The sequence below is a fragment of the Protomyctophum bolini genome (assembly GCF_963924005.1).
Source record: "Protomyctophum bolini genome assembly, chromosome: 19".
Taxonomy (NCBI): domain Eukaryota; kingdom Metazoa; phylum Chordata; class Actinopteri; order Myctophiformes; family Myctophidae; genus Protomyctophum; species Protomyctophum bolini.
Window position 1 is genome coordinate 12,638,809 of NC_137880.1, and position 15,042 is coordinate 12,653,850.

Consider the following 15,042-nt stretch of genomic DNA (forward strand, 5'->3'; position numbering starts at 1 on the left):
AACTCTGAGAGTGTACAAACTATCATTTAGCTGGGGACCCCCATGGAACTCCCTCAAGGACCCCTGGGGGTCCCCGGACTCAACTTTGGGAACCACTGTACTATATACTAACTAGTGGTCCATCTGGTAGGCTATGGCAGTGGTTCTCACAATTGTTGTACCATAGCTCATGAAATGATTACCATAATCATGTAATCTGTCTAATCTCTACCACTCTCGTTCTCATCTGTGACATGAGGGCAAATTACACTAGGTGGCGCCAAAACCTCATAAACTGTAGTGGCCGAGCTGCCTGTTTATAATAACAGAACAGATGTGTTTTTTAATCTGTTGTGATGTGTTGTGTTGCTTGTAGAGTAGAATCTGGGAAATAAACATTGTGAGGACCATTTTGCCTGGTCCTACATGAGAAATGGTTGTTTAGATTAGTTCTTCTAGATTCTAGTTTTTAATTTTCAAAACATCCAGGAGGTTGTGGTTAGGATTAGGCATTTATATGTTACATTTAGTGTTAGGGTTATGTCTGGTTTATGCTTAGTTACGCACCTGTGACACGTTGCAAGCTTGTAGATCGGCTTTAGGCTTATGGTAAAAAATGTACACACGAACAAACAAATATTTATCATCAAATCACCATCTTAAAATGACACTGTCCTCACTAGTATATAGTAATACAAACCTGTGTCTGTGCATGCGTGTGCGTGTGAGACTGAGAGAGAGAGAGAGAGTTTCTCTGCCCGCTGGTGGTTTTACTGCATCCAGATCAATATTAATAAACACCAGTCAGCTTCAGTTAGCAGGCCAGCAGCAGTAAGCTCTGAGGTGACCTGTAGAGACACACTGGGGGATGCCTGGGGCATGTTAATACAGCAATACTGCTTGAATCTGTGTCCAATGTTTGAGTTTTGTTTAGGCAATTGATTATGTTGGCTCTAGCAGCCCGTCACCAGCTATGCTTTATTATTGATTATTCTTTTTATGATATGATTTTATTAATATTGCACTTTCCCATTGTACTTTTCTTGTAGCATTTTTAGATTTTTAATTTAACTTTTAATGAAATGTGTATCAAAAAGATATTCAACTACAGTATTACAGTACTACAGTATCATATGCTGCTTTTTTGGGGGGTCTTTGTAACTCTGAAAAGTGCTCCATGGATGTAGTTATTATTATTACATTATTTATTATAATGGTTTGTGTTGTTTATGTGTCAACCACAGACCTGCCAGAGAGTCCACTGTCTCCCTCTGACATCACACACCCTCCTGCACAGGTGAGACACAATCTGCAATTGTGTGTGTATGTGTTTGTACCTTGTGTCTATTCCTGTGTGAAATTAACAATTACAAATACAATTTAGTTATTTAGCAGATGCTTGTATCAAGAGCAACTTACTGTACTAACCCCTGTAAATTACATTAACCCTAGTTAAAAAACAGGATAAAATGTCACGTAAATAGAGTGCAAAGAAAAACAATGAACTGTTACAAAGTAAAGGATACAACATGCTATCAAAATAATATTTTTTGCATCTGTGGATAAGCACAGCATATACATGTATCTAAATACAGTACAAACAGTATAGCATATCGTTGCTGTCGGGAAGAAACCACCTAAGATCCATTTAGGAGCTTTTTATTATTATTATAATAATTATAATAATAACTATTATTATTATTATTATTATTAATATTATTATAAACAGAGATGTATTGTGAACAAGGAATGAGGAGTGTTGGGGGGTGAGGTGGTTCTGACTCTGAAGAGGTGAGTTGTCTGACTGCGGTGGATTGAGGAGGGAGTCTGCAGTCCTGACTGAGGGAGAAGGTCGGAGGTCATTCCACACAGCTTGGGAAGTGGGCGGTATAGATAGAGGCATGGCGTGTTGGCCAGGGTGTCGTAGGGAAAGTCCAGACATTGGTACTGTCGCTGTCAGCAGACATCTTCTTTCGTGTATCTTCGTCAAATGTCCAGCTCAGTGTCCGAAAGCCACGCCATTGTCTCTGGTCCCACTTGGAAGAGGCCAGCCTCTGTCAGCAGACATGATCCTCCATTAGGCTGCTTAATCCAGGCTTACCCCCCCCCCCCCCACCACCTCCAAGAGTGTGTGTAGGAAAGACAAGAGAGAGCGAGAGACCGTGTGTGGTCAAGCAAACGGGATTAACGACGACCAACATAACCACATAGAATGTCTACGAGCCTGTCGGAGTGTTTTTGTTCTTTCTTTAAAAATAGCGCTTCTAATTCCACGTAGACAGACGGCTAAGTTGAGCGATAGTGGAGAAGACACAATAAAGGAGTTAAGTCGTCGGACAGAGGATCATCGACGGTAGCGTTGGAAAGACGAGGGAATAACGGACAACAACAGGTCATGAGTTGGACTGAACCCGGACTGTCCCCGCGCAGTAGTACTAACGGCCCGAGACGCTAGTGTGGACACACGCGCGCGTACACACACACACAGCGCATGCGATGCGAAGCGATGGTTTTTTTTCTGACGGCCTCTGTTGGCCGCAAGACTCAGAGAGGACCGCTGGTCCCAGATAAAGACTCCCCGTCGCCGACCCCTACCCGGCCGCTCTCGCCCTGTGGCTCCTTGGCCACGTTGTGCTGGGTGATGCCCCAGGAGGAGGACACTGGGGGAGGGCAGGAGGTGGCAGGAGACGACGAGCAGGAGGAGGCGATGGAGATACAGGCGGTAGGAGAGGAGGTGGCGATGGTAGAGGAGCGAGTACAGCGGTTAGTAGTACTTCCAGATCCGGAGGAGGAGTCCCCGCTGGCCCGCGTGTCACTGAAGGAGAGACTGACTGGACTCCTGGAAGACGTGGGCTCGTGTCTGGCCTGTCGACAGGCCCCCGACGCGGTCCGAATGCTGGTAAACCACCACGCCATTTGTGTGCTAGGTGCTTGAGAGCATAAAGCTTCATCTATACTTACTTTCGTGCCGCTGTCGGGCTCAGTAAATAGCAGATCTACAAGCTATTCGTGCCGCGGTGTGAGCTTGTACATCTGCTATTTACTGCATGCAACACCAGCACTCAAGTATAAGTCAGGCCTTGGTGGTGTGGTTGTCGCACGTATTCAGAGAGGAGAGTTGTCTTGCGAAGTTCTTATGTGGTCTTTTTTTTTAAGATTAGTTTTTTCGGCTTTCATGCCTTTATTGATAGGACAGTAGACCGAGAGACATGGGGAGTGACACGAAGCAAAGGTCATCGGGATTTGAACCTGTCAGGCTGGCATTGCAGCCCAGGGTGCCTGGACCACCACGCTGGGCCCTTATTTGGTCTTGTATAATAACTTTGTTCTCAGAACCATGACTGTTGTCTGCCCTACTAGTCAGGGAATATTATCAGAGGGATAATCTGTGAATGAATTCCTTACTAATAAATGTTGGTTGATCAGGTGAACACAGATGTGTTACTAGACACCTTCACAAACACTTTCTTGGTAAGGAATTTATTCACAGATTCTATTTTACGTTTATATCCCCCGACTATACCTTTTGAGCCTTCAGATCAAGCAAGCAATGCCTACCCTTTTAAATTTGCTCACTGTGCTCGTTCGGTTTCAGCTGACCAGTTGTTCGGTTTCAGCTGACCAGTGTGTTCTGTCAAGCTTTAGCTATGATCTTATTACAGTGTTTTCACAGTGGTGTTTTGGCTTTATTATATTCTCATAAATATGAACATATGGGGGAATATGTTTTTGTGAGAACCAGTACAGCACCACGTGTGAGTCTCAGTGCAGTCTTGTGGTTTGAGTGTTTGTTTGTATGTCTGTGTCATAGCTTGCTGCTCAGCAGTGTGTTATTGCAGAGTGTGAATCTGACCTCCAAGATATGGTGAAGGGAGTGGCATATTCCAGCATGTAATACACACATAAATATTAATAATATTTCTCAGACTGCGTGTGGTACAAATTGTACCACCGTACAATAGAGTAGCTCTCTCTCTCTCTCTCTCTCTCTCTCTCTCTCTCTCTCTCTGCATGTTTTGGCTGAGTGACTGGAGCTTTGGTGTTGAGAACACCGTATCGCCCGTTGCTAGATACTGTTTCAAAGTCCAGCATTGAGAGTGTGAGACTTCCTGAAAACAACCAGATGTAAATATTCGCACAACCGATTAAGCTCGTTTTTGGACGTGTAACCATAATAAAGGCTTTACGTGCAAACGTTGCAGTCAGGCTGCCACTCTGTGTGTTTTAGTGGGAAATTGCACTCCACTATATTATTAGTTTATTTACAGAGGCACTTTTTAAAAGGACGTGGATCCGCTCTGTGTTTATATTCAGTCACACACATGTGAAGGATTGTTTTTCAGCGCTAGGCACATTAAGCTCATAAATGTTAACAGTCTTGAAGGAACACACACAGGGGCTGAGGCTGAATTTAGACTACTAGAGCAATGAATGATGTGTTTCCTGTACATTTTTTGGGTTTTACTCTACCTATCGTATCGACACAGTGAAATCCTCTGTGTCCATTTAAGTCTCAGAGTTAAACGCTCTTTTGTTCTTGAATAGATATTATCGCTGGCAGTGGGGCCTGGGCCAATCCCTTCTTCTCCCCTGACCTGCTTCTTGCCCTGCATGTGGTCGTTGGGACTTTTCGGAACAGCGGCTCTAACTTAATGTCAGCGGTTTATTACAGACTGACTGGGGGAATTATGATGACAAATGGGTTCAGTGTGTTCCGCTAGGAAATGTCTGCCTCCTCTGTGGGTCGCCTGTGGTGTTGTGACTCATGATGTTCCCTCAGCATGACGGGACAGACAGCACAGTGGCTGTCATCTCTGTTTCAGGAACGCTGCTTCCGGCCACGGGAACGTTGGCTGCTTTCATGCTGCCGTTTCGTTCAGTTCAGTGTATGATTTTGATTGCGAAATGCATCAAATTGAACAGAATATCAGCAAAAAGTTCAGAAAGCAACAAATGGCAGAAAGAAAACGACAATGGATTATTAAAGAGAATTCTTGCGTGGTCAGATAATTGATGTGATTATATCGTTGCCGTCGGGCTTATCTCCGTAACATTTTGAGTTTTGAGCTTGTTTTTATCTGCAACTTTTGCTACTTTTGAATTTTAATCCTGAAAAGTAACAGTTTTGAACTGAATAATGAGGTTTCCACTCGGACAGAGACGATATGCGACCCAATCCTCAGCTCACACAAATCATCAATCCATCCATCCAAGGGGCTCCTCAGCCAAAAAATACATATCAATTTAGGGGCCCTTGACATGATGCAGTATGCCATGTGTGGTGAGTGTGGTCTACCGTCCAGCAGCAGCCAACACCAACTCGGGACTCCTGAATCGCTGGCCTCCAGACTCTCCTTTCTAATAACAGGATCTTGAGCTCTAGTCTACAGTGTTGTTAGCTGAGCTGTCGCGCTGCAGTGCGTCTACGTACTGTAGGTGGTGCGCTTCTTGCCTTTCCTGGCTTTGCCATGGGTCGGCTGAGGCTCCCATAGTGAAAATGTTTGAGAACCACTGCAGCAAATTAATCAGCCAAAGTGTACATTTGTATGTCTTTAAATGTTGTGATGCACCCTGACGTAAACAAGGCTTTTTATCCTTTTAGCAGATTGTATTGACCTGTATTTTCCTTGAACTGTACCCATTCTGCAAACTGTTAATACAATGTTCAATCAATAAATCAATCAATCATCCACCCTTTCCCTTCCAGAACGTGGACACAGTGTTCACGCTGTACCAGACCTTCCCAGAGCAGCCGGGCCAGGAGGCAGAGTGTCCCAGGAACCCGTACTCCAGAGAGGCCAGCCTGCCGCGGCCCTGTCCCCGACACATGTCCGTCTCCCAGAGACTCTGTAAGGTCATCCAGGAGCTGGTGGACACAGAGAAGTCCTACGTTAAGGTGGGTCACACAGCTGGGAAATAACTAAGTACATTCAGTACTTGGGTACCATTTTGATGTATTTTTGAGCGGTGCCTAACCGCTCCAATGACTGGCCGTGTGTGTCTGTCTGTCTGTATGTCTGTCTGTCTGTTTGGAGTATGGTATATCTGTTTGTAGTACGGCCTCAACAGCTGCAACAGCTGGTGTTGTTGAGCAGCCTGCACCGCTCAGTTCACAAGGGTGTGATCTTTACTTTAAGGAGGCCTACTTTTACTACTACTCCACATCTCAGAGACAAATATTGTACTTATTTGAAAATAGGGCAATCTACAACCTCACAATTTGTGACGCGTTCTTTACTTTTCGAAGGATTTTATACATTTGGGAAACTTGCAAAATAGGATATTTCTGCATAATGACTCTAAGTACTTTTACTTTTTGGTAAGTATATTTTGATGCCAATGAGATGCCAATTGAATACGGGACTTTTAGGCCCAAACCGGCTCCAATGATTCACCATGCAACTCCTTGCAGCCAAATGGTTGCGAGTAGTTGCATGTAGTTGCATGAAACCAATTCACTCCAATGCCAGTTTTGTTGCAAGGAGTTGTGTTGCAAGAAGTTGCATTGGTGCAGTTTGGGCCTTACTTGTGGTATTTACATGTTACTTGAGTATTTCTACATGGTGGTATTGATACTTTTACTCAAGTGAAAAATGTGAGTACTTCTTCCACCATTGGCGAGGAGGCAAATAAACACATTATCATGGTTTTATTAAGATGGTGGATCACAATCTCTCTCTCTCTCTCTCTCTCTCTCTCTCTCTCTCTCTCTCTCTCTCTCTCCTGCCTCAGGACCTGAGCTGTCTGTTTGAAATCTACCTGACCCCTCTGCAGAACGAAACCTTCCTCAGTAAGGATGAGGTATGTACAGATGGAATAGAACGGAATAAAACTGGCTCTCTCAACCAGAGTGGCCGCGAGGGAGCCGATCATCTGTCTTTCTTAACCACTTAAACTTAAATGTACTCATTGTATTTCAAATAGCGGAAATAGCAAGTCTTTCTTTCTGAGTCACTGCTTTGTTCTTAACACACTCAAATTATGTAACTACAACTAGAGCGCATGCTTATTCCAATTCCGCACATGTATATCCCGGATATAACCCATTAAAACCGGGAGAGCATCTGTGTCATTTTAGATTTTTGCGTTGGCTGTTAAAAGAATCGCGGCATGAAGTGATGCGCTGCGAGCTTGTACATCTGCTATTTTTGACAAATTTAAACCGTTCGAAAAAGGTTAAATCATTTTGAATTAAAAAGTGTGAGAACTAATGGTTTATGTGTGTGTGTGTGTGTGTGTGTGTGTGTGTGTGTGTGTGTGTGTGTGTGTGTGTGTGTGTGTGTGTGTGTGTGTGTGTGTGTGTGTGTGCGCGTGTGCGTGTGCATGTGTGCGTGTGTCAGATGGAGTCTCTGTTCGGCAGTCTTCCAGAGATGTTGGACTTCCAGAGAGTGTTCCTTCACACGCTTGAGGAACGCATCGCCTCCTGTCCTAACCTCAGCTCTCTGGACTCACCAGAGCAGTTCAAGGTACATGTATGCGTTAGTGTATATCTCTGCTGTCGGGCAGAGACCAACTATGCCTCATCAAAGTTGGTATGGTGACTTTATATATTGTCAGATACTTGAATGTGTCCTTATATTATCATGACTTTAGAGATAGTTGTTTTGATTAGAATAACCTGAGTTGGAGTTAGGTGGTTTGACTGGATCCAATGGAGTTAGAAGGTTTAGTCAGAAGCGCTTTTTAATACTTTTCATTGGTTCAATATTTGTAAATCCCACCACAGATGAAAAGGGTGTTGAATTGCACTGATAAAGAAAAGAAAAGAAAAGATACATAATTTGTTTTAGAAAGCATTTTGTAATTGTAAGCAATTGTAACAAAACTTCTTATTTTCCATCTCCTCTCAGAACCTCCTCTTCTCTCTGGGAGGGTCCTTCCTGTACTATGCGGACCACTTCAAGCTCTACAGCGGCTTCTGTGCCAACCACATCAAAGTCCAGAAGGTTCTGGAGAGAGGTAGGAACATTCTTCTCTTCTATTTTATTCAGTTCTGTTGTGTTTCTTTTGTCTAGTGGTCAGAAAGTCATGATGCTACTCCTTGGGTAGCATCAATCCTCCATCGCTAGAAGGCCACCCTAGAAAGTTTAAGTTTAGGCACTGTTAGTGTGGTCAGATTTAGGCTTTGGTTATGGTGTGTGGTTAAGATTCAGATAAGGACCTGGGGAGGATGTTACGATGGCACTTCATCTTTTCTAAGGTGGCCATCAAGGAGGATCAAGTGGATTTTAACCAAAGCATCTGTGTTATTTTAGATTTTAATCATTATTCAGAAATGGCAAGCTCAGAGCTTGTAGATCGTTGAAAATCTTGAACATTTGTGCAAATCCTTTTAACTGAAATCTTTGCTTCTGGGGGTAACTGGAACAAAACATTTTGAGATGGAGGTCGAAATACATAATGTTGGGGGTCCTTGACATGAAAAGGTTTGAGCACCACTGCTATAGCAACATACGTGCAGAGAATCGGCCTCAAGACTTAATGGGTTAAACAACAACCTTCTGCTCACAACGTTCTTTCTTTTTCATTATCTCTCTCTCTCTCGTTACAGCCAAGACGGACCGGGCCTTCAAGGAGTTCCTGGAGGCCAGGAACCCGACCAAACAGCACTCGTCCACCCTGGAGTCGTACCTCATCAAGCCGGTCCAGAGGGTCCTCAAGTACCCCCTGCTGCTCCGAGAGCTGGTGTCACTGACCGACAGCGAGAGTCAGGAGCACGGGCACCTTACAGGTACGTTCATATCGTAGTCAGGAGCACAGGCACCTTACAGGTACGTTCATATCGTAGTCAGGAGCACAGGCACCTTACAGGTACGTTCATATCGTAAACTCCTGGGTGTCACACACTGAAAATAGCCATTCTACAAGCTCACTACGTGGTCCCCAAGCTAAACTGAGGAACCGGTAGAGAACCTCTAAAGAACCATACAGGGGCTTAACAGGTTCTTTGTAGGTCACCTCAACCACCCAAAGAACTGCTGAAGAACCAATATTTTGTGTGTGATATTGCTGAAAGTGAACACACGTTAATACTCAAACCTGTGAAGGAAAATACATTCAAGCGTAGATTTCTACTGAGATGTAACGATTCACTCAACTCAACATACCATTTGATTCACGATACTGGGTTCACGATACGATTTATCATGATTTTACATACATTTCCAGACAAATTCTCTTCCTGTATTTTCTTTTCATTTTTTTTGCCTATTTGTTGCATCGCAATAAATGTTTTATTAAATAAATGTAAACCGTCACCAGTTTGAATCGATTTACGATAAATCATTACATGCCTAGTGGTATTGTGTTGTGTTGTTGCTCAGACGCTCTGAGGGCCATGGAGAAGGTTGTAATGTGATGTGTTGTCATGTTGTGTTGTTGCACAGACGCCCTGAGGGCCATGGAGAAGGTTGCCAGTCACATCAACGAGATGCAGAAGATCTATGAGGACTACGGCTCTGTGTTCGACCAGCTGGCTGCAGAACACAACTCAGCCGACAAGGAGGTAAAGCTGCTGTTCTGCACGTCACCTCGTGCCACGCTATGAGCTTGTAGATCTGCTATTTGGGGGGAAAACGTGAACGTGCAACATTTTTATATACTTGATTTACTACTGACAGGCCCTTCTTTCAAGTTACCTTAATTCAAGTGGCAGATGCCAAAAAGCAGAGGAGTTATATATATTTTTTTAGGGGCATGTCATGTGGTCTACTGTACCTGCATAGCCCTTGTGATCTACTGGTAGATCAAGATCTACCTTTTGGACACCCTGGGAATACAGGATACAAGATACACAGGATATTCCATGCTAGACCAGCAGAGGGCGAGAATGTGCCATATAATTAGTACACTATACAATTTACAATTACAATTTAGGCATTTAGCAGACGCTCTTAATCCAGGGCGAAATCAAAGGAGAGGCATCATGGTCATGTAGGCTACAGTGATCTGTGCTAATATAAAGTATTTGTAAGAAAGTCTCCTCTCCTCCCCTCTAGGTGACAGAGATCTCCATGGGTGAGTTTCTCATCCATTCGTCGGAGACGTGGCTGAACCCTGTGCCTTCTCTGGGTCGCATGCGCAGGGATCCAGAGATCACTCTGTTTGGTGAGTACACACACCTGTAATGTATGTATTTATGTATGCTTAAGAATAACAGTAAACTACAGTAGTAAACCGTTACATGATTTTGGGGTGCTTTAGTCCAACATGTCTGCTTTCTCTCCTCAGTGTTTAAGAGGGCAGTGATTTTGCTTTACCGAGACAACGGCAAGATGAAGAAGAGGATGGTGAGTCTTTCATGCCTTCTATTATAAAATGAGCAACGTCACTTAACCACACGAACCCTGCTGGCTTTATTTTGGTTCAAAAGTTTAAGAAAGATTTCACTATTTGTAATTTCTTTGGAAAATAAAAACGAGTGGAGAAAATAAATTCATGAGCTTGTAGGGGCTATTTTGGCTATTTGACGTATAAAGCTTGGGTTGACAATGTTTTTATTTTCCCACCATACAGACATCTTCTCGGTCAGGTGACCTGGACCCGTTTAAGTTCCGCTGGTTGATTCCCGTGTCTGCTGTCCAGGTCCGAATGGGAAACGTCACAGGTTAGTGTGACTCTGGGACACATGAGGTCCCCCAACTCCCTGTTTGACACTATTCACCGGATGTGTCTTTTATACTTCGCTCCATTCTGACTATTGAATGGCAGAAAAAAAGTGTATGCCAAAGACGTCTTTTGACATATTCTTTTTCCAAAGCCCACACCGCCAAAGACGTCTTTGAACGCCTGTTGTGTGATTGTGGTATAGTTACTAGTTCTGTAGTCTGTGTTCCGTTCCTCTTTACCCGACTCGTGTAACTATAATGTTGAGTTGATTGTGACTCAAGGCAAGCATCCCGTTTAGGACAACATGTCCTCAAACGTTGACTTCCTCAGTGAACTAACGGTGCGTTGCCATGTTGCTACTGTATAGGATCAGAGAACCCGTGTGTGTGGGAGCTGGTTCACACCAAGTCAGAACTGGAGGGACGACCAGAGACTGTCTTCCAGCTCTGCAGCAGGTACGACGGACAGACGCACGCATGCACGCACGCACACACACACACACACACACACACACACACACACACACACACACACACACACACACACACACACACACACACACACACGTCTCACACACACACACACACACACACACACACACACACACACACACACACACACACACACACACACACACACACACACACACACACAACACACACACACACACACTTATTTATCTTTAATGTACTGTAATAGAAGGACTATGCATTCATAAAATTGTGTATTTTACCACGAGTATCCGTTACTGAATTTTGATGAACTTTTTAATTAATTCGTGCTCTGATTGTGCCTTTAATAAACACATTTTTTGATAGATGATCATGATTATTTATGAATGAATAAGTGAAATGGGGATAACTTAGTATCGACACATTATCCACACTTTTCCTGGGCTGTGTGTGCTCCAGTTCCTGTCGATTTGATCCAATGAAAGCTAATGAAACTGGTCAGATGACCAATGATATCCAATGAAATCAACAGGAACTGGAGCACACACAGCCCGGGAAAAGTGTGGTATCCACACTTTTCCTGGGCTTTGTGCGCTCCAGTTCCTGTCGATTTGATCCAATGAAAGCCAATGAAACTGGTCAGATGACCAATGATATCCAATGAAATCAACAGGAACTGGAGCACCCACAGCCCAGGAAAAGTGTGGATACTGTTGAGTTGTCTCTATCTATTCCAGTGGTAACCAACCTTTTCAAGCCCAAGAGCCCATTTTATTCCCAATTGTAAGCCAAGATCTACCACTAAAACGTGTTAGAAAAAACACTTGCTATTTCTGACAGGCTCAATGCATGTGCACACATCCACACAAAGACTAAAGCTTAAATTAGAATAAATACTTATAGTAAGTTATATTATCAATGTCAAATAATATTAAGAAAAATTAGAAATAATTAGTATTAGAAATATTTTGTTTCTCATTTCAATGAATATTCACATTGGCAGATGTTCAAATGACATAGGCATAACATGACCATATATATTTGCACAGATATGGTGACATACTCTCAGGGTCAGCCACCTTTAATGAGACTGCTGTGACTGCACTTTATCTGCAAGCGTTTTGAAATCTGGTTCATATTTAGTGATTGCCAGTCTGAGGGTGTCATTAAGATGTGAGTCAGTCATACGAGTTCTAAACTTGGATTTTATTATTTTCATTTGTGAAAAGGCCATTTCACATAAGTACGTGGAACCAAAGTATAGGCATGCAGCTTCAGTGCACACGACACAATCAGGGGATACTTCTCTGCTCACAAGAGACCAAAATTCCTTCTCTTTAGCTCTGACCTGCAGGTGACAGTCACTTACTAATCCAATAATCTCCATTTAAATATCTGAAGTTAATGCAAACACATCCTGCATTTTATCGGACAGCAGTTCAATGACAGTAGGCTCAGTAAAGAGGAAAGGGTTTGATACAAAAGCAGCTACTTGACTCATGTGTTGTACTTCAACAAGTTTTCATATTTCATATTTATCATATTTTTTGCTCTTATGTGTGCATGTGTACAGAATTCAAACTGTAGCATTGATTATTGTCACGGACAGAAGTCATTCTTTCCCTTTGCATATGCCCTGGAGTGCACTCGCCTATTAGTTTGCATTGCAGACTGGTATATTCAGTATATTTTTCTCATTTTTATATTTTTGTTGTTGCTGCGCAGCAGTTGAGGAGAACGCAACTATGCATTCCTTTAAGCAACACAACTTCTGCAGCTGCATCCATATGTTTAGAATTTGCATCAATGATCAAATCCCAATAATAAAAAATATTATAACAACGAACAACGAAAACTGAAGGAGCAGGGCGCTATCGGCTAGTAGTCCCAACTCAAGTGTCTGCACTCTGCAGCCTGTCACGAGCCCGTAATGAACGCACGTTGTTCCGTATTTTAATGTCGGGTCGGATAATAAATACAGTATGAATGACGGCGGGATTTATTTGACAACTCTGTCCTGCTTTCTTCACGAGAAGAGAAGAGCGCTCACAGCTGCTAATATGGTAGCAGCCCTGTCAGTTCTCTTTACGGCTTGTTGTGAACCTTGATGTGAACCTGGGTCTGGGAAGCTCAGAGCTGCAGCCATTGGCTCATGATACGAGCACACGACCAATGGGACAGATCATTCAGTGTTGCTAAGATACCACCACACACGCACACACACGCTTGGACGATGGGGTCTATTCTCAAACTCAGAGCCACAGCGCTCTGCTCAAAATTAATTTGCATGTGACGAGCGGCACTGACATTATTCAAATGTCGGACACTTCGCGATCGACTGGAAACGTTCCCGCGATCGACGGGTAGCTCGCGAACCCCTGGTTGGTGACCCCTGATCTATTCTATGCTATAACATTGTGCTGTTGTGTGTCTGTCTCCCTCTAGTGGTTTAGAGTCCAAGGCCAGCGTGGTGAAAGCGCTGCGCTCCCTCTTCAGGGAGGGCTCCTCCAGACGCACCCTCCCCAGAGACAGAGCCAGACCCCTCAGAGGAGGAGGAGGAGGAGAACCCACCACCGGCTCCCTGCGGAGAACCAAGGCCTCCGACCGGAGAGGAGCGGGTCTCGGCTCGTGGAGGTCTCGGAGGAGGAGCCCGCAGGAGGCGGCGCAGGAGAAGGACGCGACGACTCCGCAGCTGTCGGACGAAGGCAGCACCTCGTCGTCGTCCGGCGGGAGAAGCGGGCGCCCGGCGGGGGACACCCGCTCGGAGCCCCGGCTGCCCAGCCAGGAGGCCAGCAGCATGGACCCCTCGCTCCCAAGGTTAGTATGCTTCACGAGTAACGGAGAAAATGGAAAGGACATTTTAGTTAACTGAACTAAATAAAAAAGCGAACTGAAATGATGGACAAAGTGCCTTTAGTTTTTTAGTTTATGCGGTTCATCTGTAACTAATACATTTCAAATGCTATCTTTTGTTTTTATTACACAAATACTTGAAATACGTGGTGGAACGCTGACGAAGGCTCCAAGCCAAAACGCGCATGTTGTGCTGTCTGCAGCATACTATGCCAACCATAAAATAATAAAAGTGCCTTAAATGACATGTCCGATGAGTGCTGGTATTCTCTTCTTGTTAAATTACACAAATACTTACCTATTCAATCCTGCACCTGACAAATAAAGTAGTATAAAAAAATAAACTAAAACTAATAAAAAGTAACTAAAACTAAATAGCATTATCAACAATATAAACAAATAGAAACCAGCCAATTCGCTCTAAAAACTAATTTAAACCTACTGAATTATAGAAAAAAATGATATACCGGTATCTTCAAAAGAAAGTAAAAACCTTGCTTGCTCCCCAGCCTTGAGGGTGACGCCCAGGGGAAGAGAGCCAGGCTGTGCTCCCTGACCACCACCAGCGCCCTGGAGCTCCAGCTCCAGAGACTCAACGTCACAGAGGAGGAGGAGGAGAAGGAGGCGCAGCCGCCACAACAGAGGAGCGGGGCGGGGTACGACGGACACGGGGGGCGCAGCGTCGGGGGAACGGACGCAGAGCGCTACAGGACATGGTACAACGGACTGCAGCGGACGGGAGGTGCAGCAGAGTCACACCTCCAGGGGGAGGAGGATGAGGAGGAGGAGGCGTGTGGCACACGGACGTGCAACCAGGAGTACGTTCGGAAGAGGAGTGTGATCTTCCAGGGAGGAGAGAGCGTACAGGAGGACCTGAACAGCCTCCTGGAGAGAGACTACAGCATTCAGAGCCTCAACTCCGTGGTCAACGAGGACTGTTTCTTTGACAACGTCCTGGCCGTCCACAAGGCCATACCCACCACATAGAGCAGTGATCTTCCACCACCCTCTGCTGTCGGGCAGAAACCAGCTAACTCCAAAAAACATCCAGCGTGCGTGGAGTTAGGAGGTTTTGTCCATCGATAAGAGCAGCTGACAATGGATCTCCAAGCGAATTCATGCCGCCGCAGCCGCTCTGCCACGCAGGGGA

At 44.4% G+C, this 15,042-nt stretch overlaps 1 protein-coding gene across 1 annotated transcript in view; it reads left to right on the top strand.

Annotated features, from left to right (window-relative positions):
* tiam2b (TIAM Rac1 associated GEF 2b) overlaps positions 1–15,042 on the top strand; it is a 44,322-nt gene extending 29,280 nt beyond the window's left edge. The window contains exons 17-29 of the mRNA XM_080791157.1: positions 1,224–1,276; positions 5,687–5,875; positions 6,712–6,780; positions 7,320–7,445; positions 7,830–7,938; positions 8,531–8,710; positions 9,366–9,484; positions 9,978–10,086; positions 10,210–10,268; positions 10,495–10,585; positions 10,955–11,042; positions 13,485–13,856; positions 14,402–15,042. Coding sequence (XP_080647283.1) covers positions 1,224–1,276; positions 5,687–5,875; positions 6,712–6,780; positions 7,320–7,445; positions 7,830–7,938; positions 8,531–8,710; positions 9,366–9,484; positions 9,978–10,086; positions 10,210–10,268; positions 10,495–10,585; positions 10,955–11,042; positions 13,485–13,856; positions 14,402–14,879 — 2,042 coding nt within the window. The 3' untranslated portion in view covers positions 14,880–15,042. The remainder of the gene's footprint in view (positions 1–1,223; positions 1,277–5,686; positions 5,876–6,711; positions 6,781–7,319; positions 7,446–7,829; positions 7,939–8,530; positions 8,711–9,365; positions 9,485–9,977; positions 10,087–10,209; positions 10,269–10,494; positions 10,586–10,954; positions 11,043–13,484; positions 13,857–14,401) is intronic.